Source organism: Heterocephalus glaber, unplaced genomic scaffold, assembly GCF_053883595.1.
Source record: "Heterocephalus glaber isolate CG9 unplaced genomic scaffold, H.glaber_assembly_v1.0 deba00001547, whole genome shotgun sequence".
NCBI lineage: Eukaryota > Metazoa > Chordata > Mammalia > Rodentia > Bathyergidae > Heterocephalus > Heterocephalus glaber.
In genome coordinates this window covers 7,117,420-7,142,240 of record NW_028258340.1, presented here as the reverse complement: position 1 = coordinate 7,142,240, position 24,821 = coordinate 7,117,420, and the positions used below count along the sequence as shown (strand labels likewise).

Here is a 24,821-nt window from a genome sequence, read left to right as displayed (position 1 = left end):
GAGTAACTATACTCGAGAGTTAGCCCTTGTATGACCCTTTCTTTGTACCTTGCTTCTAGTATGAGTAAGCAGGGCAAAAGGTATGAATTATGTTGATCAGGAAAGCCTAAATGAAAACGCTAACTTAATCATTTCTAGTCTCAAATTCATAGTTTTCTGTGTTTCATCTCTTACCGAAGTATTCAACCCCAGATTCACAAAAGAAATCATGGATCAAACAAACTCACAAGTAATAGAGCTGAGTATCATTTGGCCAAGTCATGTTTCCTAAATTAAATTATCAATCATGTAAGGAAAAAGTACAACCATGGAATTCCAACTGTAAAACAATACCTTTTCGTGATCTTGCTACTGGAGCCAAAGAAGACTATGAAAAGGCCTTTCTGTCAAAAGCTGTTACACTTCCCTCAGTGATGTGCGTAGAGGACATCAATAAAAACAATGGTAAAATTTGGATTTTATGTGAGGCTGGCCACCAATTTATCTTAGTGGCTGAGAGCAAGTATAAAGGAAAATTCAAGAGTATAACACAGCACTTCAACTATGGATAGAAATAGCTATACCTGCTTAGATGGGAAGACTAATGAATGGTAACTCTCTCAGTAAATGTTCTAAGGTTGCCCACAATATTTGGTATCTATGTGCACCAACATCTTGGTGAAATGCAAGTGACTATAGCACTTCAGGACCAGGGTAACAATGCTCCAGATGGGATGACGCTATTTCAATGGCTTGGAGCATACAAAACAGCTCACATGAATTCCTAAACTTACCAGTCACAATGTGAGGTTTCTTTTGAGGAAGTAAAAAAGGCAGTAAAATTTGAGAGAAATGAAGATTGTTATAGATGATTACATTAGATTACACTAGAGTGCAGAAAAGCCAAGGACATATCAGTATAGATTCAGTGAGGAAAGGTCACAGAATTGTTAAACAGGCTACAACTATTACCTAGCAGAAAAGGAAAGGACACTGTAGTATATTATTTTCATTCACAAGTCTCTAGTCACTGAGTTAATAATTTCATATCAGAGAGAGGAGTGGGTTTGTAGAAATATGCATCAAGTGTAAAGGGAAAACAGGTGTTTACCTAATGATTTTAGATATCTACAGTTCACAATTATGGGCAAGGAAACAATACCAAGGCTTCATCTCTAGCAGGGACTGGCAAGCTTTTTGTTTAAAGGGCTAAATAATAAGCAGTTGAGGCTTTGTGGGTCATACAGTCTCTGGCAAAACTACTCAACTTCTCAACTCTCCCTATATCTTGAAAACAGTCATAGACTACTTAGCCAGGAAGTGGGCTGATCTGGCCTATGGGCTAAGTCTAGAGTTCTAAGTCAGTGGCTTTCAAACTTCAGTGTGCCTCATACTTCCCTTGGAGGGCTTGTTAAAATAGAGATAGCTAAATCCCTTCCCCAAAGCTTCTGCTTCTGTAGGGTGAGGGAGGGGCCTGTGAATTTGCATTTCGACAATGCTGCTAGTCAGCAGGTGATTCATACTTTGAGATCCACTGATGAAGACCTTCTTCCTAGCTAACAGGATGCTGAACACTTTAAGTAACTAAGTTCATATCTGATTGACTACAAATATTTGTCATCTGTATTAAGTTCCAAACTTCAAAGCTCAATCAGAATTATGTACCATAATTTAAAGAAAAACAGGGGAAAACACCGAGTTGGAATTTTTTGCCTTTACTTTCACTGTGGAGATTTATTATTGCCCCATCAGTAAAGCAGACACAATTCACCCTCAAATCTTTTTATTAATTTCTACCTAATGTTTTTACCTAACATGTTCTAAGTTCTATAGAGTTAAAAATATTAATTTATAAATCAAAGAAAATCAGTTTTAAAGACAAAGCTAAATGATTCTTGCAAAATCAAAGAAAATTCAACAAAGCCTATTTATCAGTTGTAATTCAGACTGTAAGAATTGTGTCATTTTATGTTGATAACAATCCCATGTAATCAGTAATGTAGTAGCCATTACTTTTCTTCTTTTACAAGACGAATAAACAGTAAAATAAGCCAAATGGCGATGTCACATGATGCAATAAAATATTTTTCCTTAAAATATTTATTTCTACTAGTAAGTCTTAAACTGCATTTTTCAAATCCAACTTACACCTATCTTTTTAGGACTACATCAGTGTCTTTTTTTTTTTTTTTGGTACCGGGGATCGAATTCAGGTCCTTGTGCTCACGCAACCCGTGGTGAAACCACTGAGCTAAATCCCCGGCCCCTTTAGGACTACATCTATGAATGCATCTTCAAGACAAAAATATCCTAATAAGATCTTCAAATCTATATTCATATTCGTTGGCCTAATTCTGAACCAAGAAGCCTGAACATTAATCAGATGTCAAGTTTAAGCTCGCTAAACCATAAGTGCAAATGGGCCACAGATTATGGACATGTGATCCAGCAGTAGGGAGAAATAATGTAGAAAATCCAAAAAATACAGCAGCAATCCTACAATGCGCACTCTCCAGAATTCCAGGCTCTTTTCGCAATGATGATAATGAAAGTGTTTTCATTTGAATAGTTATTTACCCGGATCACTTTCACATCCATGAGAGGGAAATGTTTCTTAAAAACAGCATAGCCTACAGTAAGTATGGTTGGTAGAGGTTTTTTCTATTCTTCCTAGCATGCTTTTTAAAAATATCATGTATGTTGATTATAATGTGAGATAATTACATTCTCACCCTAACCTGTGATTTGAATATTCCAATAACAATTTTTAAAATTTTATATGAAATATAATTTTAAAATCTTCAGTGAAAACAGCTTCTTGTTTGTTTTGCAAGTATCTAATTATTTTACAAGTTACTAAATTAAAAAATAATTATTAAAAACAAAATCAAATTCACTGTCATATTATAATGTTGGGATGAAAACCTAGTTAGGAAGAATATTAAACCTAAGAAGTGGACCAGCAGAGATTCTTATATAAACAAAGTCTGACAACTCTTTTTTTGAACAAATGGCTCACAGAAAAGTCAGCAAAAACTTCTAACCTAAATAATGCAATATAAATAATACGGTCTAAAGATTATCGTAGGAAAAGATGTCTTTTAGTGTCCTCACAAGACAACCTTGGAAGTATTTCCATAAAAGTGGTCAAATACATCACTCAATTCCAACATGATCTTTTTTACACCTGACTACATAATATGACCTAATTGATGAAATGTGGTCTTATGGATTTAGGTTATTCAGATTAAGTGTTCAGTCATACCTGAGACTACAAGTTTAGGATCTTTCCACCTCATTTTGTTCACTATTAAGATGTGGAAATTGCTGTCATAAAAAAAATTTGGGAGAAGTTGCATTTTAAAACACTATATTCATGAATCATGTGTATGGCTATTTAGTAAATATATAGTATGACAGCCAGGGATTTAGCTCAATGGTTCCGCTGCCTGCCTTGAAAGCACAAGGACCCAAGTTCGATCCCCGGTAGAAAAAGAAAAAAAAAAAAAATATATATATATATATAGTATGAGATTTCTTTCTCAGTCCTGAAATTTCACATTATGAACAGTTAACCTGTCAAATGTTCAAACGCAAAGCTGAAAGGTAATATAAAATTTCCTCTTTTATCATCATTGGAGTTTTTCACAACACTGCAAAATTATAAGCTAGAATAGACCTACAAATTATGAAAATCTATAAGCTCAAATAATACTACCTTTCCCATGTATACAAGAAACAACTGTCAGGAGCAATGCTACATAATTTTAGGGAAAAATCATTTGGTTAGCCTAGTTCTCTTGCCTACAGCCCAGCTATGGAATTCCAAGACATAATTCCATTTTGGCCTCCGGTCACAACTGAGACCTCAATGATCCGGTGATGCTGTGATGCTCCAGGACAAGAAACATCCTGGAGCTGAAAACATCCTGGGAGGAACAAACATCTACTCAGTTCCTCGTTGTTCTTGGCCTGTTACCATCTTGTTTACGCGGATGTACTGAACTCTCTGCAAGTCATTTGTTACATTTGTTTCTCCCGATGTACTGAGTACTGAATAAAAGCTGCGGTAAGCGGGGGGCTTTCGTCTTTGCTGCCCCGAGCAGCACTGATCAGACCCAAAGCTCGGCTTCTTCTCAAAGTCTCATTTTCCTACCTTTCCTGTAATTTGCCTTGTGCTGCTGTGGCTCGCAGGAGACTAGGACTCACTGCAGAGGTTCTAGTAACGTCCCTTTTCCCTGTTCCCTATAAACAATGAGTTTTTTTTAAGATACCAAGTGTCTTAAATATATTTTTAAAACTTCCTTTAATTTCTTTAATGTTCCCTACCTATCATCTTCTACTCCTCTTTATAAATGAAGAAACAGGCCTACAAAGATTGAATGAGTTACACCTAAGCAGAGGACTAACAAATCACTCAAGCCTAACTTCCCCTGTAAAGATTTCTTCAACTTCCTTCTCCTACTTTGTGATCACAAAGTCTCTGGCTTTCTCACTTAATACACTCACTCAACAACTACTGACTGCATACTTATTACACTGTATATCAGTTACTGAGCTATGCAGATAGGTGTATAAACAAGTCAGTTGTGACCCCTGCCTTACCAGGACTCAAGGTCTAGTTAGATTAGGTCTAGATTTAACTATTTGTCATCTTTTCCCATTGACAGAGTTCCTTGAAATTAGAGAAAAGTGTTGGCTGATAATGATGATGGCAATTAAAGTAATAATAACTTAGACCTTTTACATAGGTCATGTCATTCATTCCTCACAACAATCTTGCAAGGTATATACTATTATCCTCATATTACAGGTAAATCAATGAATAAATGAACAAATCTGTAAATGCTAACACCACTAACAATTTTACACACATGGTAGAAAACAGTGTTCATTTCCCCATATTATTTACAAAATAGGCCTGTTTCCTGGGTTTAGTACTGAGAAAGTGCACATTTGGAAATTGTTGAAATTTATGTACATAACTGCCAAAAGTAACTTGAGTATCTTAGAGACATTCTACAAATAAAAAATACTGATGCTGCACTTTACAATCACTAATCAATGCAAATGGCTTCTGAAGCAGCTATCATTCCTTCTATAAATAAAAAGAAAATGGTAGCACTGTGCCCAAAGGTTACCAGATAAGATCTTAGGGGGCTGCCTTACAAGCCACAAAGCAATAGTGATCCATATGTTCAGGGGAAATTATATATCATGTAAGCAGAAAGGACAAAAATCTATGATGTTTCCTGAAAACACGAAAAGTATATAAAATACCAGTAATATAATAATAATCTGTACACCATGACAGAGCCATAGACCTCTGTAACTGAATTAGTAACATCATCATCATTTCATTTAATATACATTCAAATCTTCATATGGTTAAATGCTAATACTTCCAACACCCCACATGTCAATATCAAAATACTCTAAATTCAAGGTTAAAAGACTGAAACACATACTCAATATATTTTGGATCTTGTTAAACTATAGCAAGAGAGAATCATCATTCTGAGCTGTAAATGATTCAAATAGTTACAACAATGGTTACAAAGCAAAAAAAAAGGCTATTAAAGGAAATCAAAAGGATAGAGGGAAAAAAGAATGTGTAACAAACCTCATAATAAAACACAAAAAGCCCAAGTGAAATAATGTGCACTTAGATACCAAAAAGATGGCTTACATGCAATAAAGTAATCATTTTCTATTGTGAAGAGCTATGGACTACTTTAAAAAGCTAATAAACAAATTTAGTTAGGGGTGGGGGAAAAAGGGATGAGAAAGGGAGGAGAGTATAACCCTCATCCAACCTGGACAAAAAGCCTTGAGGCAAGAAAGAATAAAATTCCCTATAGTGGAAGAATTTAAGAAAATAACAGTGGCTTGACAGACACCGAGAATTTAAAGTATCAAAAATTTACTTTGTCACTTCATGAAAGGCTTCCATTTAATTGACAGTCATCCACAAGCTAGGGAATAAATATGGCCTAATTTTAGGAAAATCAAGTGATTTTACTTAAAAGTCAGCCATCCAAATGTGTAAAATACAATTGCAGTAAAAAAGAAATCCGTATTTCTGCCCCAAATATGCTGGCTTTGAGACAGATTCACAGAAAGATAGTGTAAAATTACCACACCCACAGAAATGAAACCAGAATTTAGCTTTTCAGACACACTATGGACTGAATATTAAACATCATATCCATTTTGATAGGTTCTTTAAATTGCCTCCATGTTATAGCCGCACCTTTTCTTGGTCCTCAGTCAGTATGCTGGCATTTGACATTATTGATCTTCCCCACTTTGAAATGTATAAGCTCTCCAGCTGTCCTGACTTTTCTGACTCTATGAACTATACTCCAAACCACAACCCCTGGCTCAGTCAGCCCCCAAGAACACACTCACTCAGAATAAATGACTCCCAAATCTTGACTGTCATTCCATACCTTTTACTCAAATTCCAGGCTAAAATTTCCAGCAACATCCAATTAGAAAAAGCTTGCATTCATTGCAAAGCCAAAGTACCAATCCACATCATAGATTACAGAGCAGCAAAGAGTTAGAGGTAGATAAACTGATAGATATGAAAAGATCATCATATATTATTTGTAATAGAAAATGAATATTTACATATAGTGTACAAATATATTCACTTTTTTTTTTGGTACCGGGGATCGAACTCGGGTCCTTGCGCTTGCGCAGCAGGCGGCGAAACCACTGAGCTAAATCCCCAGTAACATTTTATTTTTTTAAACCAAAAACTTCCAGGATGTACGAGAAAGTACAAAGGTTACCTCTAGAGCAGTGGCAGCAAACCTATGGCACATGTGCCACACTAGGCTGTCTGTTATCATTGAAAGCCATGAATGGTTCAGACTGCTCTAGAGGATAGGTATATAGATTGTGGGAAAATAGAGAGAGACAATTTACTTTGTACCACCTATATTTTATAATTTACTATGTACATCTTTACGTTATAAAAACTAGTTCATTAATAAATTAGTAAAAGTATTAAATCTCAAAAGTAAAAGTAATCACTAACTTTAAATCAATTTAGCTTCAGAAATGAAATCTTCCCAGCAGAAAATCAAAGAGAGATTCCCCCTATATAGACCTCCACTCTACAACCAATAATAGCATAGTGGCCCCAGGACAGAAAGAAAGAAAAAAAAGAAAAGAGAGCTCTACAGCATGCTGAACTCAACAGCAATAATCCAGAGCCCTATTTGTTTGTTCAAGAATTTGTATTTTCAGTTGCAACTAAAAAATAAACCCCAAAACATGAGAGGAGCACATCCCGTCCATTTGATGGCTGAGGTTAGGTACCCGCTTTGTAGCAGTAACTCACTCTTAATTATTTTTTATTAAGTTTATTGGTAAATTTTAGGTATACATTATGCTCACATTCATCATTGGGAACTTGTACCTATACACGATGTATCTTGGTTCTTTTTTCCCCATTCCCCTTCCCTCCCTTCCACCCCTCCAACCCTCCCTATTTACAAAAAAACTTTGCTTCCTTTTTTTCCTCCTTTTCTCATATTTTTCTTTCCCTTCTTTCCTTTCCCCTACCCTACCCCCTTCGCCTTCCCCAGTCTCTTGATTATTTCGGTGTGCAGTGCTGGGGAACAGTGCAGACTCTCTCAGACTCAGCAGCTGTGTTCAGTACATGGTTTGCAGAGTCAAAGAGGAAAATTTCTGTATTTTTATCACAGGATATAGGAGTAACAATCCTGTGGAAACCACTCAATTCCACATCCAATAAATACCTATCTCTGAAACCTCTGTACTTCTGATTTGACATGTTAAAACTAATTATCCTATTCCACCTGTTGGGGCAGAGGAATTGGAAGGAAAAACTTAAAGAGCAAAAGGGGTAGATAAAGTTCCAAAAGCAGTTATATTTCAGACAGATGGTCAAGAGTCCATATTCCCACTACTAAAGAACAGATTATCAGTTTGGCGACAAATGCTGGTATTTCATTAAAGACCAAAGGAAAAAAAAATAAAAGAATAAATGGTATACGACACCTCTTCTGAAGAGGCGAGAAATGCAACTAGCAAGTCAAACAATCAAAATTTGCAGCAAATAAACTTTGAAAATAAAGACAAGTCTCATTCCAAAGAAAGTCAATGCAGTACAGTATTTTCATGACTTGAATCAGCAGCACAATGTGGTATAAAATGAATAGTTTTGCTTTGGTTGAGTTCTATTATATTTGAATAGTATTATAGTTTATTTCCCTTGCATTGCTTTTCTTTGAATAATTTTAATTTTGTATATGTGTGTTTAGTGAACGATAATAAAGTTATACACTAAAAAAAAATGAATAGACTCGAGAACCAGTTGGAATCCCATGTGATCGTGGGCAAAAATTACTCACCACCCATCTTGATCTCAAGTGTTCTCTGTAAAATAGGTACAATCAATTGAGACAATACATACAAAATGCCTAACATTAGAAGCATAAATCAATTTCCTTTACAAAGTAGGCACTAAGATATAAACTATTTTAAACAATCTTACGTAAAAATTCCTTTAAACAAAGTGCTTTGACCACTTTTAAAATGTAAAAACATTTATAAAAATGCTACAGTTCACTCATGATCCCCCGAAATGAGGTATACCTGCTTCTTTAATTCACTGAGCAGAGCTACAACTAGAGGTGGGAGAATTTTCAATTTAAAAGAAGTATTCAGGAAAATAATTTAAGGGACATTAGAAATACAGTTCATCAGGTGAAACATACAAGAAAAAAATGAAAGAGAATGAACTGCATAATGTAGAAACATGTTACAGTCATTTAAGTGAAGTGAGTCCACAGGAATATTTAGGAAGACAACTTGAAAAAGACACTTCCTAAAGTAATCGACAGAAATTGGACACGAAGAGTTGCACATGCAGAAAAGCAACTGAATAGCTTCGTTACTCCCCAAAAGAGTCCGAGAATCAAACTCCATCATCAGGAATCAACATTGCTTCCCTATTTCCAATGAGGCCTGCCATCTGTAGGAATCTTCAGCCGGTACTATATTTAACAGATTTTTCCCTCTGTGGAAATGCAGCCGTGTCCCCATGGCTTGGATTCTTTCAGGGATCCCAGCAATTTAGCTATGATTGTATTTTGTTTACCTTGTTACATGGCTGCATTGTGATCATGTACAGTGCTTCTTTCATGGAATACTACTCATTTCTGGAAAATTCTCATTTCATTCAGGCTCACACTTGGCCTTTTCCTAGCATTAAAAACTAGTTTACTACAATGCCTAGTTAAAATTTCCAGGAAAAGATTCTCTAGTGTGATGCAGTACTAGAAAATCAAATTACAGAGCCAATCAATACATGTGAAAGCCATAGTACTCAGTATAAATTACTGAAGTTCAATCTTTCTCTAGGTTGAATTATATATTTTACATATTATTAGTACATATTTACACAAAGGCTACATTTAACTCAATTCTCTGGAAAACAGCATTACTGGAGTCAGAGTATGAGATTTAAAGTACACAAGCAACTTAACCATTCTCTTTCAATAGAGTGTATGTGTAAAACAATCCATACTAAATTGATAAATTTCTTAATATTAAATTAAGCCATTATTGTAGAAAGCCATCGTCAATTGTTATTGAAGCAATCCTTGTTCTGTGTTGTTCCAAACATCAGACAATCACCATGTTAGCGTTAGATGTGTGTCATAAATCAATGTGAATCTTAAAAGGCCCAAGAAATCAAAGCCAAACACAGGCTGAAGCTAAATTTTTACACAAGGCTCACAAACACAAATGCATAGAAGACAAAATCCATGTTTCAGTCTGTTACTTTCAATACCTTCCAAAAAACATTTATTCTACTTTGCAAAAATTGTAATCCTCTAAAAAGCCAGTCTCCAAATACTATATACATCACCTAAGTTTTAAACCGACAACTCTCAATCATAGCTGCATATGAGAATCACTTAGCTTAAAAAAAAATACCAGTGGCATGACCCATTCCGAGATTCTGATTTCACTGCTCTGACACAGGGCCCTGGTAGTGATCTTTTTAAAAGGCCCTCCTGGTGATTCTAATATGCAGCCAGGTGGAGAACCACTAGTTTAAAATAATGCTGCCTGCCTTTTGGGACAATAATTGCTTCAAAGTTGATAAACATGCTTTTTGCCTTTTAATGAGATTTTATTAAAACTACTTAACTCATTCCACAACTAACAAGTGACTGTTACATTGCAGGAAGTGTGTTAATGGAGAAAGATGTGTGAGATATTCTCCCCGTCCTCAAGGAGCTCCCCATTAGCTAAGTAGAGAGATCCATAAATAAGTAACTGTAATTAAATATGATAAGTGCTCCTCAGGTGTAAGCAAATACAGCACGCCTCAGAAACTTGCATGTCATCCTTGAGCAGGGGTCACGCTCCATCATTCCAATTTTAGTACATGTCCTACTAGAGCAGGAAAGTCAGAAGTTACAGGTTACTAAATATTCTAAATACCAGGACAAACGTTCAGCCCACACGAGATGAAAATGGTGTGCATTTTGGTATTCATTTTCACAGAAAATGCTGTACCAAAAGGTAGGCATTTTTCTGTGTGATAATTTAGACAAATCTTCTTAAAAATTTCTTCATATAAGATTACTGATTGTACACTTACCTATGAAACTACAAATGTGTAAGAGCTACAGAAAATGATCATGACATAAAAATTAGTATTAACCTATATTTGCATCACAATACCTTTCAGAAGTTTGGGGACTATGATAAGGTCCCACTATTGGAGATTCATTTCAGTAACTTGAAAGATGTTATGGAAATAATAGGCATTCAAGAGTTTCTGTAAGATTTTGAAAAATAAAAAACATGGGGCTGGGGGGACAGAGTTTTAATTTTTTTTTAAAGGAAATGCATCCTCCCAATTTTCCAAATGAATCAGATACATGATTCCCTCAAAAATGGCTTTGGTAAGGGTAAAAGCTGCAGCCACTAGAAAGAAAACATATACCAAATAATGATCAACTTTTAAATCTCCTTAACTGAAGTTCTCTTTTTCAACCAAGGAAAACACACAACAGGGTCTAAATTAAACTGTAATTCTCTTTTACACCTTTGTACCAAGTAGACCCAAGCACACAGTGGATGAGTAGATGGGTAGGCAGGGGAGTGAGTGGGTGGCCAATTAGTCTTAAAAAGTAAAATCAATTTTAAAGTGCCTTAGTGAAAATTTAAACCTATTAAGACCTGGTGGTGAAAAACAATTTGTGATGCTAATTTGATATAAAAGAAAATCAAAATCCCACAGAACTTGGACAGAAATCAACAAAAAGGTTTCAGTACAAGTGAGTATCTTCAAAGCCTTTCTGATAAAATCCATAATAGAACAAATTGTAAGTTAAAATTTATGCTGTCAAGGTCTCTGCAAGAAAATCTCAAATGAATTTCAATTTTCAGATCAATATATACTGAAACAATTTACCGGAGAAACCTTCAACCTTTACACCGGCTGAGGAACATTATTATTACATTCTTTAACACTAAGGCTATCTTGGATTCTTTATTTCAAGGAATGGCATTATATAAATGGCAATAGCCATGTCAGATTTTTTAGGATACACATGAGATTAAGGTAGCCATAGAATAGCCATCACTTCGAAATTAGCTTGCTTTCCCTCCTTCTGCAGCTGTGAAAATAACAGAAGAGATGAATTTAATTTTACCAAAGGTGATTCCTGAAATATTCTCTCAATTATAAGTCAGCGGAATACTGACCGTGTTAATGTGATGCTGACCACTTTTCGAGAGCCAGAGATCACACTGTCACACTTCCAGACCTTAAGGAATCAGAACTAGTTACCAAAATTGATTCAATGAAAGCTATTTTCCATCATCACAATGTAATTAACATTTTAATATCATCATTTTCCAATTATGACTTTGCTGGTTCATTTACATCAGCTGGAACTAACCCGTAACAAATATCATTAGCCCACACACTGCTGTAGTCATTTGGGGGCTTTGGGGAAACACCTAATTTACCTTCACTGGGTGCTCCTAACAATGAATAAACCAAAGAGATATTTGATATATTTTTCTCTCTAGAACTGTGCCATTCACATGTGGCTGCTGAGCACCTGAAATGTGGCTAGTCTTAGAGGTTTAAATTTAATTTTAGTTAATTTTAATTTAAATGTAGAAAAAATACTCAATTCAGTTATTACAAAACTTTTACATATGTTTGGAACAACTTGGTATGTGAATTTACTTTTGGACATGCAAATTTAATGAAATCTAAATCCAGATTAGGGATTTCTGATGAAAATTTAGCTTAGCATCAGAATTGAGATGTGTTGTTAGTGTAAAATACACATTGAATTTACAGATTTAGTATGAAAGGATGTGCAATATCTCATTAATAATTTGTATACTGATTACATATTGCAATGACCATAATTTGAATCTATTGGGTTGAAAACATTTTATCAAAATTAACTGCATCTATTTCTTTCTAATCTTTTTCAATGTGGCTATGAGAAAAATTTAAATTACCATATGTGACTCTCATCATATATATTTTGGACAGCGCTGCTCTAGAACACTTCCACAATGACTTTACCAGACACATTTGGATATCCTCCTCCAAACAGACAGGCTGCTCGCCGAACAATAGCGACAAGGAGTAACATGTCCTAGTAGCGACTGGGTCTGAGTAAAGTGTGTAGCAAGCTCTACCGACAATTTCAGCAAGTGAGGCAACATTATAATACCTCAATATGGAAGAAAAAGTGAGTTATCAGCACTCAAACAAATTGAAATTGAGTACTGCAGACAACTTAAAAGCGATTGAGCCAACTGCTCTAAGGTCTTGGTTTCATTTCCCAAATGCAGACCTTAAAATAGACAATAAAGCACAGCTTCTAAAAAAAAAAAAAAAAGGTAAAATATTCCAATAGTAGCTATCTAGTAAGCCTTATTAAATAAGCAAAAATTGTTCTTAAATCTTATCTCAACTTCTAAAGCCACAGAATGCACGCTGAACTACGAAATCAACTTCAGATTGCCAGCATTTCCCTCACAAGCAAATTAGCAGGATTGTGCACTTGGAATACTGTTTGACAAGAATGAAAAGGAAACTATTCAAAACAGATTTAAGGAATGGACAATTAGATGAGGAACTGCAGATTTAATTCTCAATCAGCACTGTGATTAATCTGATTCCCTGCTTTTCCCTAGTGTAATTATACAACACAGATGAAAGGATGAGCATTTGGACTGTCAGTTCTGTATTCTAGACCAGCCCGGTGACTCAAAGCAGACGGCTCTACCACGCTAACCACCATCCCAACAACAGTGGAAGGGAGCCTCGATTACTGATTGAACAGTCATTGCATAACGAAGCATTAAAAATTCGGGTGCCCCCAACTCTTTCCACGTACGTCTATACTAGATGAGGAATTTCCTGAAGCTGGACGCATCCCGTCTTATAAGACCCACTCCAATCCGGGCATGGGGTGAACACAAAGGCATCTGTCTAATATCCTGCACAATAGACACACACCCCACAATTAAAAACCCTGGACTCTCCTCTCTCTCTCTCTCTCTCTCTCTCTCTCTCTCTCTCTCTCTCTCTCTCTCCACAAGCAAACAAAATGCAAGCCGCTTTATCAGTAAATGGTCTAAGGTACACACAAGGTAACAATAACCCCAACTGTTCCCGGGAAGCAACTATAAAATCGGCTCTGCCACGTCCCTGTGCAGCCGTCAGATAAAATGCAGACAGCCGGCCCCACGCCTTACGGGGTGGCCGACCTCGACTCGTTGCTCTCAAGGGATCCCGGAAAACCCCCCAGAGCCCCTCCTGGCAGGAGATCCAGGTACACGTCTATAAATACTCCAGGGTGAGGAGGACAGAGGCAGAGGGGAGAGAGGAAGGGCAGGGGGCAGGCCCGGAGCGGGTGCGGGAGGACGCGGGCATCACTGAAATGCATTTTTCCACACTCCCGCTCCCTTGCGTGGAGACTCACTTGCCGATCACCTCGCACAGCTCGTACACATCCTCGAACAGCACGTCGTCGTCGGCCATGGTCCCGAGGGGACAGCGGCCGCAGCGTGGAGGGCTCCGAAAACGGGTGTGGGGGCGCCCAAGAGCTCAGAGCCCGGTCCGGGGTTCGCCTCCTTCCCTCAGGACCCGCGAGCCCTCGGTGCTGAAGGCGCTCGAGTGGGGCGGCGAGGCTCGGAGACTGCGGCTCCTTCCTCTGCAGGCGACCGCCCCGGCGCGGGCGGCGGGACCGGGGCGTGGAAGCGAGGGCGGCCCGGGCCCGGCGCCGCCCGCCCGCCCGCCCGCTGCTCCTTGCGCTGCTCCTTGCGCTGCCTGGCGTGCGGACCCTCGGGGATCGCGCGGCGCCGCGCTCTCAGCTCGTCAGCCCAAGCGGGCCGCGAGACCGCGACCGCTCCCTCTGCCCGAAGCCGGCTCCGGTGCGACGCGGGGCAGCTCAGGCTACGGGGGGACCGCGGCAGGACCCTGGAGGGCGGATCGCCGCGGAGGGAGGTGGCGGCGGCAGATCGGCACTGGGGACCAGGAGGCGGTGGCAGAGACGGTCCCTCCTCCTTCTCCTCCTCCCGCCGCCGCCCCCGCCCGCCTGGCAGTGGGAGGGGGCTTCGCGGGACGAGCGCTCTGAGCGGGCGGGAGCCTCGGCCACCGCCTTCAGCTCCTCCCCTCAGCCTCAATAGCCGGTCGGCTCTGGGCTCTCCAGCCCCGCGCACCAGCTTCTGGCACACAAGCTCTCCTCCCCCTTCTGCCCGCGCGACGGCCAATCTACAGGCCCCGCCCACTCCAGCCCGTCGGGAGGCGGTGGCCCGGGAAAGAGAACTGGTTGAGTGGCGCATGCGCGCGTCGCTGGCCACGTCACTGTGCACAGTCGGCCCCGGGAACCCAGAGGGCGCGGGGGGTTGGCAAGTGGGGCTGGCTGGCTGCAGCTGCTGAGGCGGGGCGGGTCGAAGTTGTCGCCTCCTTGCCCAACCACAGCCGAGCCGCGTAAGAAGCCGGGGACAAAAGGTCCAGGGCCGCACGCAAGTTCTTCAGCGAGATGCTCGCAACTCCGGCCGCTCTCCCCCTTCTTTTGTAATCGCAGGAAGCCTTCCTCAGTTTTTGCTGGGAAAAAAAGGCAGGGAAAGGGTGCCAATAAATGGTAAAGCAAGAAAAGAGGTGGAGAGAGGTTGTCATTCAATACTGTGCTCTTGGCAGTGGACACCCTGTCATTCCTTAATGAAGATGAGGGCTGGAGGAGGGAGGTCGTCCTAGAAAAGGACCAAAGAAAAACTGTCTAGGAAGGTGTGCGACAACAAACGGTACCTAAAGAGACAGCTTCTCCCGCGTTCTGCTCCAAACTCAATAACTATCTATGCAGCATGTACCCACACGCGAAGCAGCCTAGAGAGAAGTCAGAAAAGCAGTGACATCACGAGACTTTAAGTCCCTTTGCATGTCATCCATAAGTCCCCAGCACCTCTCTGCTGTCTGTGTTCCTTAGAAGAGTTAGACTTGTCAGGATAAAAATGCAACTAGAGGGAGTGGATGCACTGGGCCAGCCTGGGAGTGAGGTTGTGGGTGTTGCCGCTGTGCTAGGTTGCATTCAATATGAAGATTTCTGTTCAACTGAGCATGTGCAGAATGAGCCAACACCATCAGACAGGTATATGCCTCAGTTGAAGACCAATAAAAAAGTCTTTGTTCCTCAGCAGAAGAAATGCCCAATTAGTTTACAAGTCACCTTCCAAAAATCACCTGATAAAATTCTCAGTGCGGTATTTTTTTTTTAAATAGGGCTTATCAAAGTGGAGAAGACAGGGTAGAGACTCACAGCCTATATCCTCTTCAGAAATGTTTCTTGTAAACCCTTGACCGCTGCTTCAAGAGGTTGAGAGATTTATTAAATATTTGGGTATTGAAACTTTTAAAAATGCAAATCAGACAAAATATAATTGCATAAGATTTCCCTCCATTTCCTAGAGAGTTTGTGCATTCTTTAGAGAAGAAGGCTCCAGAGCTTGAGGAACATCACATCCTTTGAATCCCCAACAGTTCCAAGTCCCTCACCCCAAGGTGGCATGTTCATCTCATTCTGATGAATAAGGCAGCACTCTGTTCTGCCTTGAAGTGCCCAACAATCCTCCCAAGTCACCTTGTCAGCTTCACTTCCTTTCTCCAGCCTAAGTCTGAGCTGTGACAAGGCTTGTCTGCTTTATTTTGAGGTTTATCTTTCACAGGGACCTATACTCAAAGGTAGAAAAGGACAATTATAAAGTAGAGCAGAAAAGAATGTGGAGATTGGGGAAAAGGGCAACTGCAAAGATAGTATGTTCTGTGCTCAGGGAATCGCAGTGGTTTAGAACTGGAAAGAGCCTCTGGGGTCAGCTAGTCCAGTTGCCTCATTTGCAGATCTGAGGGATATGGACGTTGCTCTCCCAAGAGCCATCTCACCTCCCCACTCTTGGGTAGCAGCTCTGAGTTTAGGGTAGGATTGTAATCTAGAGAGGTGAGCTCTTATTCATTAATAAGTGCAGCCACCTTGCCACAGTGATGGCTCTAACTTAATCAGCTTTTAGCATTTCCCGGTCACAGTCTTTGAATGGTTCAAGGTCTTCAAATCAGCATACACCTCTTGTCCCTAATCTGAATTTAGATCTCCCAGCTCCTAATGTGGTATCTAGTCCCACTGAAGGTTCTCTGCAATATACAGCTCTCAGAACTTGTAACATGGATGATGGCTAGTGGGTGCTCCTCTCTGCTTCTAGGACCAAAGTAACCAAATCTTTTAAATGAAGTCTAGGTTTCTTCCAAACACCTAGTAGTCTTCCCCAAGTATGAATGGACAGGTGTCACTAATTTAGTTCTGTTTTAGTTTCCATAAAAGAAATATTAAAGTAACTAGGTGCATCAGTTAGATTGTGTTCAATGTTAATAACTGAATATTTATCTAACTGTGGCTCACACAAATGAGAGTCCTGCTTTTTTAGTGTAGCAGTGCATTTTGTGATTGCTGCTCCACAGTGTCATCAGTAACCTAGGCTTGTTGTTTCTGCTCTGCCATCTTTGATAGATTAGTGTCTCAGCCTTGGGCTAGTTGCCTCATTATCATAAGGTGGCTGCCACAATTTCAGGCATCAAAGGTAGGAAGGTATTAAGTGCAGATGAAGCTTTTGTGCTTCCTGTTTCATCACTTCTTAGAGAAAGAAAATATTTTTTTCCATCTCATTGTCCAGGCCAGAGTCACAGAGCAACTGTTATCTGCAGGGGAAACAGGGGATGCAGTGTTTGACTTTCCTACCTCCGCTTGAAGGTAGACAAGAGAGAAATAGATGGGGAGTGGGTTTCAGCAGCCAATCTGCAGTATTTCCAATACTAGGAAAATGACAATGAAAACAGTTTGTCTTCATTGTAATGTAGATATACCTCTATAATAAAGCTAATAAGGTTTTAAAAGCTAAGAAACATCTAAAACCCCACAAGGATGGAATTGATGCTACATAAATTTGGTTCTCAGATGTCAGTGCAAATCTTCAATGGCTTGGAGGTGTTAAAGTTCCTCACAGTTACTTTAGATATCCTCAGGTTGCCAGGTTCTTTCTTAATTCCAGCATGACATACATAGAAATGGAGAAAACAGCCCGGATAAATACTAAATACTCATGCAGAGGTCAGTGTCGTATGAGGCTAACAGGCAATTTGGAGCTCAGTCTCACTCTGTAGTATGATTGTATAAGCATATAAGTGATTACTGAATTAATGAATAAAATTAAGAATGACACCATTCTCCATTGGAATAAATAGTGATTGCTTCATGGTATAAACAGAGCATTCTAAGTTCAAATGACAGACACTATATATATATCCCCAGAGGAAAAAAGCTACATATGTTACCCTTATACTCCAATTCCTGGTTGCAAGTTCTTGAATGCCTATATTAGCCACAGGGATTACAGCTAAAAATAAGGCAAGCATGGCCCCTTGCCCTCTCTGAGCTTCATTCTAGGATTTTTTTTCAGGTACTAGGGTTTGAACTTAGGACCTTGCACTTGCCAGGCATGCATGGTGCTGCTGAGCTATATCCCTGGCCCTGAGTTTAATTCTAAAAGGAAACAAGGATTGGGCAAGTAATGGAACAGTGATGGTCCTTAGGGATTGGGAAGCATGGGGGAGCAAATAATGAGAGGACTCATGGGTCAAGAAAAGCCCAACTGGAGAAATGTTTTGACTAAGACTAAAACAGTATAGAAATTAATGAGGTGAAAGGAGTGGGGGTCATTTGATTATAGGTAGAAAAAAAGCATTTGTGAATTCTTGGAGATGAACAAGAATACGCTGTTTTGGAAGAACATAATCTTTTGGAGACCTAGGTCATGCCTGTATCATAGAGTGTAGAAAGAAAGAGGTCAGAGGAGGTTAGGGAAATAGGCAGGGGATATATAGTAAAAGATACCAAATGCCACGATAAAGTTTGGCACTGAAAGACTGCCAATTTCCGTGACACTAAAGTCTTATGTATAAGACTAGGTCCCCTCAAGTCCATGCATAAACAGAATTGTACTTTTAAGTAATTCTTCTTTTTGTACTTGGTGCATGCTGTCTTGTCCCTCTGTTACCTTTTAAAATGCAGATAGATACTCCTGTAGTAAATATGAAATCCTTTAAATAGTTTTAGCAGACATTGTAGATACCCCATTCAAATTTCTTCTGATCCCTTTACCATTTCCCTATGCCCTACCCCAGCTTCAGCATATTTTTGCTTCCAAAGTTCATGCCTGTGACTTCAAAGGACTTCCAACAAGCTATTGGAGTCATGTTGCGACATGGAAGTACCTCAGAGCTTAGGTCTTCTCCATCTGGCTATTAGCTATTAGCCAGTAACTGATAACACAGGAATGTGGAAGCCTGACTGGGAAAGAGGGAATAATGCTTTACACTCCAGAGCTGCCCTGTGGGGTCAGGCTGAAGCTACCTTTTGCAGGACTTTTCCTGAAATTGTACTCTTGGTTGGCTCTCTCCCTTCCCTTTCCTACTCCTCTCTTTCTCTACCCTGAAACACTTCCTTAATATATCACTTGCTCATGAATCCTCATCAGGATTGGCTTTGAGGGAACCCAGCCTATGACAATGGTGATTCTCAAAGTGACAACTGCATCAGAGAGCCCTAGGAGTTTATGAAAAATGTTGATTTTCTGGGCCCTGTCCAAGAGCTACTGAATCTGAATCTGACTCTGAATCTGAATCTGAATCTTCTGGAGCATGTAATAGGGATCTGTGTTTATAAAAGCTCCCCAATTGAGTCTTGTACATCTAAAAATTGAGAACCACTGCCCTGATACTGGCCACTGAATAGCTCTCTGCAAAAAGCAAAACAAAACACCAAGGCTAACTTCATCACTAGGGTGGAGAAGCCATAAGAAATGCAAAGGAACATTTCTGGGAGCGAAAGAGGGCCTGAATACAGATGTGTTTCCTACCCAGTTTCTTCTGGTGCCAGTCTTGTCAACCTTCATCTAAAGATTCCCTATGCCATCTTCCTTTAATGTCAATGAACAAGTCACTGGAAACTGTTCTTTGACAGTGGAAATAATATTGCCTTTAGAAACAGCACAGTGTCACAGTATACACTGAACACGTTGTAGCTTAAGAATTAACCAAAAGATATTAACTCACTGAGCCACTTATGATCACAAGTCTTCACTGGCCTCCTGAAGTCTCAACACTGTGCTGCATGCTAATGAGGATTGGGTTAGTCAGAATTCTTTTGGTTAGAAGCAACTGAAAACTCAAACCAGCTTAAAAGTATGAGAAACAATAGGCTTACGTAACTAAACAGTTGAGATGTATGCTCACATCAGATAAGGCTTGATCCAGAATTCAAGTGATCCTTGATGATTCCCTTTCTCCAAGCCTTATCATTATGCACTCTGTGGTACTGACTTTATCCTCAGATATGGAAAGATAGCCACCAGAGCTCCAGGCTTACGTGAAGGTAGCCAAACAGCTGCCACTGTTTCAGACTTTACCTCCTTATATGAAGCAGTCTTTTCTAGCAGTTTCTGCCCATGTTCTAAGATTCACTTTCTCATAGATCTGACATTGGGGCACTTGACGACTTCTGAGCCAATCACTGCAGCCATGAAATGAGGCTCTGAATAATTTATCCAATCAGAGCCTACCTTTAAACTGGGGGTGGGAATAGATACAGAAAAAATCAGGGCACTTTTAGCAGAAGGGCAAAAAGAATGAAAGAAACATTCCCTGCTCTCCTAGTCACCCAAACATTGGCATTGCTTGTGTCTTAGCATTTTGCTTCATTCTCCGGTTCAGCCAGTCACTACATTCTGTCAGTCTTTCTTTGAAAATTTCATTTAGATTCCCCTTTTGTTTTCCATTTCCTCAGTCTCTACCCTAATCTACTCCATCAAGCTATATTTAGCTGTTGCCTAACTTTTCTCACTGAGCTCCTGCTCCCAACTGCTTGTCCTGGCCTGCTTACCTTGGAAAACCTGATTCGTGTCCATGAGAGAACTTTCTGCTATAGACCAATGCCAGGTGTATAATAAGCATTCAGAAGCCATTTGCTGAATGGTGAATGAATGAATAGCTTCATAACCCTTATTACTTCCTGGAATTCATTTTTATTGATTTTGTTTATAGTCTCTTTTCTTTTACCTCTAACACCTGGCAAGTGTCTGGAGCATAGTAGGTGCTCCATATACGTTTGTTACATTAATATGTGACTACAAATGTTCTCCAGCTTGTGGTGGTTGAGCTTATAATATTTGGACTTTATGATGCTTGGAAAATGATAAACATTCAGTAGAACTGTACTTTACATTTTGATCTTTTCCAGGGGTAGCAATAAGCTATATGATTCTGTCCTGGTGCAGAGCTCCCAGTCAGCTCTGCCATCACGAGGGAAACAACTGATGCTCCTAAAGTATGCTGTGCGGCTAAGCTGAGATGTGTGGAATGTAGTTATATTGAATGCATTTTCAACTTATGATGGGTTTATGAGGATGTCACCCTGTTGTAAGTTCAAGGGCACTTGTATATAGATTTTGTTTGCTTTTTGCAGTGCTAGGGATGAGACCCAGGGCCTCTTGCTTGCTAAGCAAGTGCTCTGCCACTGAGCTGCACCACCAGCCCTGCCTATGTTTCTTGAATTGAATTAGAGAATCATTTATAGTTAGGAGGAGAATGAGGAGTTAACAGTAATAAATTGGTTGCATTCTTGGGGAGAAAATGCATAACAGAACCATCAAAATTTTTGAAGGGAAGAGGACAGTCAACAATATCAAGGCTGGAGGGGTATCAAATAGCAGGGACAGAAAAAATTTGGATTTATTTCTATTAATTGAAATTAAATTATATTAGTTATCTTTTGTGTGGAAAAAAAACCTCACACAGCATTGGAATTTTTCCTTTTATTTAGCTACAAAATATTTCAAAGGTAAATGTGGGAAATTAAATCCCTTCCTTAATGTTTTTGCCTGTATTTCCTGATGCTCTCTTTTCAGACTGCTGTTAAACTGTCACACCACATGGTAAAAACACGTGACAAACAGCAATGTGTTCAATGTGTGACTTTTGTCAAGCCCTGCCCTGGCTAAGTCATGAAGCATCATGTAAGTCAAGCTTCTGTAGAAAGGACGATAATTTACTATGCTAAGTGCACTATGGAAAAGGTCAAGTGATTAATAAGTCACCAATATGAAATACAAGCCTATCAACACTGGAAAGTTTAATCATTTACCCTCCATGGGGCTTGAATGAAATGGATTCTTTCTGGGGGTCTTTTCAGGCAGCGTGAATCTGTGAAACTCTTCAGGAGGCATTTCTTTCTTATTGTATGTTGCGATGAAATGATACTTCTTTATTTTCAATAGAGGCTTTTTTCCTGAAAAATCTTTATTTTCACAAAAGTGATCTATAATGTCGAGATCTGCACTAATAAAATGTTTTCTATTTTGGTCAAAGAAAAAATACACAGACTGTGGTAATTCACAGGTCTGATAGGAATTCTTCAATGATATTTTACCTTAAATGTCCTAATCAAATAGTTCCCATTCAAGCTTATTTACTCTTGTTATAGCTTTTAAATTGTCTTGTAAATGGAGACAACAGGTAAGAAAGTAACCTTTTAAAAGACAATAACAAAAACAAGCTAAGGGGAAAAGATAGAGATTCTAATGATCTGTAAAGAAATAACAGAAGGACCATTTATTGAAGGCTTATTATAAATGCCAGACACCACACCAAGACAGTACATATATTTTAGTCATTCCACATAACAACCTTATAAAGTAGATATTATTACTTTCATTTTACAGATGAGAAAACTGAGACTTGCAAAGTGGTTGAGTAATGTGTCAAGGATTATACAACTAGCAAAAGATGAGACCAACATGTGAACCAACTCTGCCAAGTCTCAAAGTCTAAATGAACACACACCCTGCCATTGAATTTCTTGTGTTCCTTTAAGAGCTTGCACATTAGTGAAGGAGGCAGACACAAATCAAAGAATCACAAAAATAAATGTATAATCATTTCAACAAGTGTGCCGAGACCATTCTTGGGGAGAAAGAACAGTCCTTTAAACAAATGGCATAGGAAAAGCTAGATATCCACATGCAAAGAATGAAGTTGAATTCTTACCTTAATCCATATGCAAAAATAACTCATAATAGAGCATACACTTTAATATAAGACCTAAAACTATAAAACTCTTAGAATAAAACATGGAGGAAAAGCTTTATGACATTATATTTGCAATGATTTATTGGATATGACACCAAAAGCAGAAGCAACAAAAGTAAAAGTAGATAAACTAGAGTACATAAAAATTTAAGACTTCTGTGCATCAAAAGATACAACACAGCAAAAAGGCAGCCTATGGAAAGGGAGGAAATATTTGCAAATCAATATCTAACAAGTTGTTAATATCCAGAATATACAAAGAAGTTCCATAACTCAACAATAACTCAATTTATTTATTTATTTACTTACTTACTTATTTTAATTTTGCATTAAAATTAAAGTAATTGGAATTGAATTATTGGAATCGAACCCAGGGCTTTCACACTGAGGCACATTCCCAGCCTTTCAACAAATTTTTTAAATTTTGAGAGAAGGTCTTGGCTAGATTGCTAAATTACCAAGGCTGGTCTCTAACTTGGGATCTGTTTGTCTCTGCCTCCCAGGGTGCTGGGGTTACAGCTGTGTGCCAGCACACCTGGCTCAAGTAACCCAATTTAAAAATAGGCAAGACACTTGAAAAGACATTTCTCCAAAGAAGATGTTCAAAGGGCCAAAAAAGCTTATATAAAGGTGTTCAACATCACTAATATTATGGAAACACAAATCAAAGCCACAAATGAGATATCACCTTGTACCTGTTAGGATGATTCCTATCAAGGAAGAAGAGAAGGATAGAAGAGGAAGGAAGGATAGAAGGAAGGAAGGAAGAAAGGAAGGAAGGAAGGAAAGAAGATAACAAGTGTGAGCAAGAATACAGAAAAATTGGAACTGTTACACACTTTTGATTGGAATGTAAAATAGTGTATCTGCTATGAAAAACAGTATTGCAGGTTCCTCAAAAAACTAAAACTAAAAATACCATATGATCCAGCAATACTACTTTTGGGTACATAAATCTAAAAGAACTCAAAGATTTCAAAGAGATATTTGTATGCCCATGTATATAACAGCACTACTCACAGTAGTCCAAAGAGGAAAACAACTCAGAAGTCAATCAAAAGATGAAAGTCTAAATAAAATATACAATTTATATGCACAATGGAATAGTATTCAGCCTTACAAAGGAAGGAAATTCTGACACGTGCTACAACATGGATGAACCTTGCAGGTATTATGCTAAGTAAAATAAGTTGGGAACAAAGAAGCAAATACTGTATGATTTCCCTTTTATGAGGTCTTAAGATTAGCCAGACTCAGGAACAACAAGTAGAATGGCTGTTCAGGTCTAGAGGGAGGAGGAAAGTGGGTATGAGTTTCAGTTTTGGAAGATGAAAAAGGTTCTGGAGATAGGTTGTACAACAAATTTGAATATACTACTAAACCATACACTAAAAATGGTTAAGCAATAATTTAAAATGCATAATTAAAACATGTAACTAATCTCTTAAACATCTTTATGAGAGCTTTTTATTATGTTCATTTTATAGAGCAAACTCAATTTTAGAGAGGCCAAGTCACTTCCCCAAAGTGACACAGTTAGTCATGGGTGGAAATGAGATTTCAGCCCATTTCATGAGCTTAAGTTTCATGTTCAAACTGTGACCCAATTTAGATAACCAGATCTTCAAACAAATGAAGAAAATGACCTCTTGATGGGCTGGGTCAGGGCAGTTTGAGTAATCACAGAGCACCAAGTTTAGAGCGAAGTGTGGGTATGAGTGGGTGTCAAGGGAGCTGAGAAAGGGCCTCACCTCCCATAATTATTCCAATCCCTCTCCACACCCCCATCAGTGAGAAATGCATCTAAGTGTGGGATCAAGATATCAGTTTAGTTTCATTCTTTTCCATTCCAAAAGCTTTCTTTTCTTCTGCAGTGAACATAATGCCTTAAACCTGAGTGGAGGTAGAACCTAGAAGTTCTTTAGTAGAGTAGCTGCCTTAAAAGCCTGTTAGCAGAGCTAGATGACACCTGAGGGGATGAATTCCTAAAACAAAGCCCTTAGTTATGTCTCAGAGTTCCAGTTAAATCACAGATTGCTTTAGCCTAAATATGGTGGCCAGTGGATATGACCTGAGAGCAGTTTTTCCAGGGGAAAAAATAAATGATCGATGCACTAAC

General features: G+C 39.0%; 1 protein-coding gene, 1 long non-coding RNA gene and 1 pseudogene across 19 annotated transcripts in view; 1 reads left to right on the top strand and 2 right to left on the bottom strand.

Moving 5' to 3' along the window:
* Cask (calcium/calmodulin dependent serine protein kinase) overlaps nt 1-14,231 on the bottom strand; it is a 381,402-nt gene extending 367,171 nt beyond the window's left edge. For 5 of the 17 annotated variants that reach the window (XM_004849999.4, XM_004850005.4, XM_004850009.4 and 2 more), the window contains exon 1: nt 13,998-14,224. In XM_004849999.4, coding sequence (XP_004850056.1) covers nt 13,998-14,056 — 59 coding nt within the window. In that variant the 5' untranslated portion in view covers nt 14,057-14,224. Of the gene's footprint in view, nt 1-13,997 lie in introns of all 17 variants that reach the window. The other 12 variants (XM_004850001.4, XM_087189840.1, XM_004850007.4 and 9 more) reach the window with 8 other exon arrangements.
* On the bottom strand, nt 10,342-10,437 carry LOC147824334 (U6 spliceosomal RNA; annotated as a pseudogene).
* The window catches only part of LOC147824333 (uncharacterized), a 98,169-nt gene continuing 86,957 nt past the window's right edge, over nt 13,610-24,821 (top strand). For both annotated transcript variants that reach the window (XR_015442428.1, XR_015442429.1), the window contains exon 1: nt 13,610-13,847. This is a non-coding gene — a long non-coding RNA (uncharacterized LOC147824333). The remainder of the gene's footprint in view (nt 13,848-24,821) is intronic.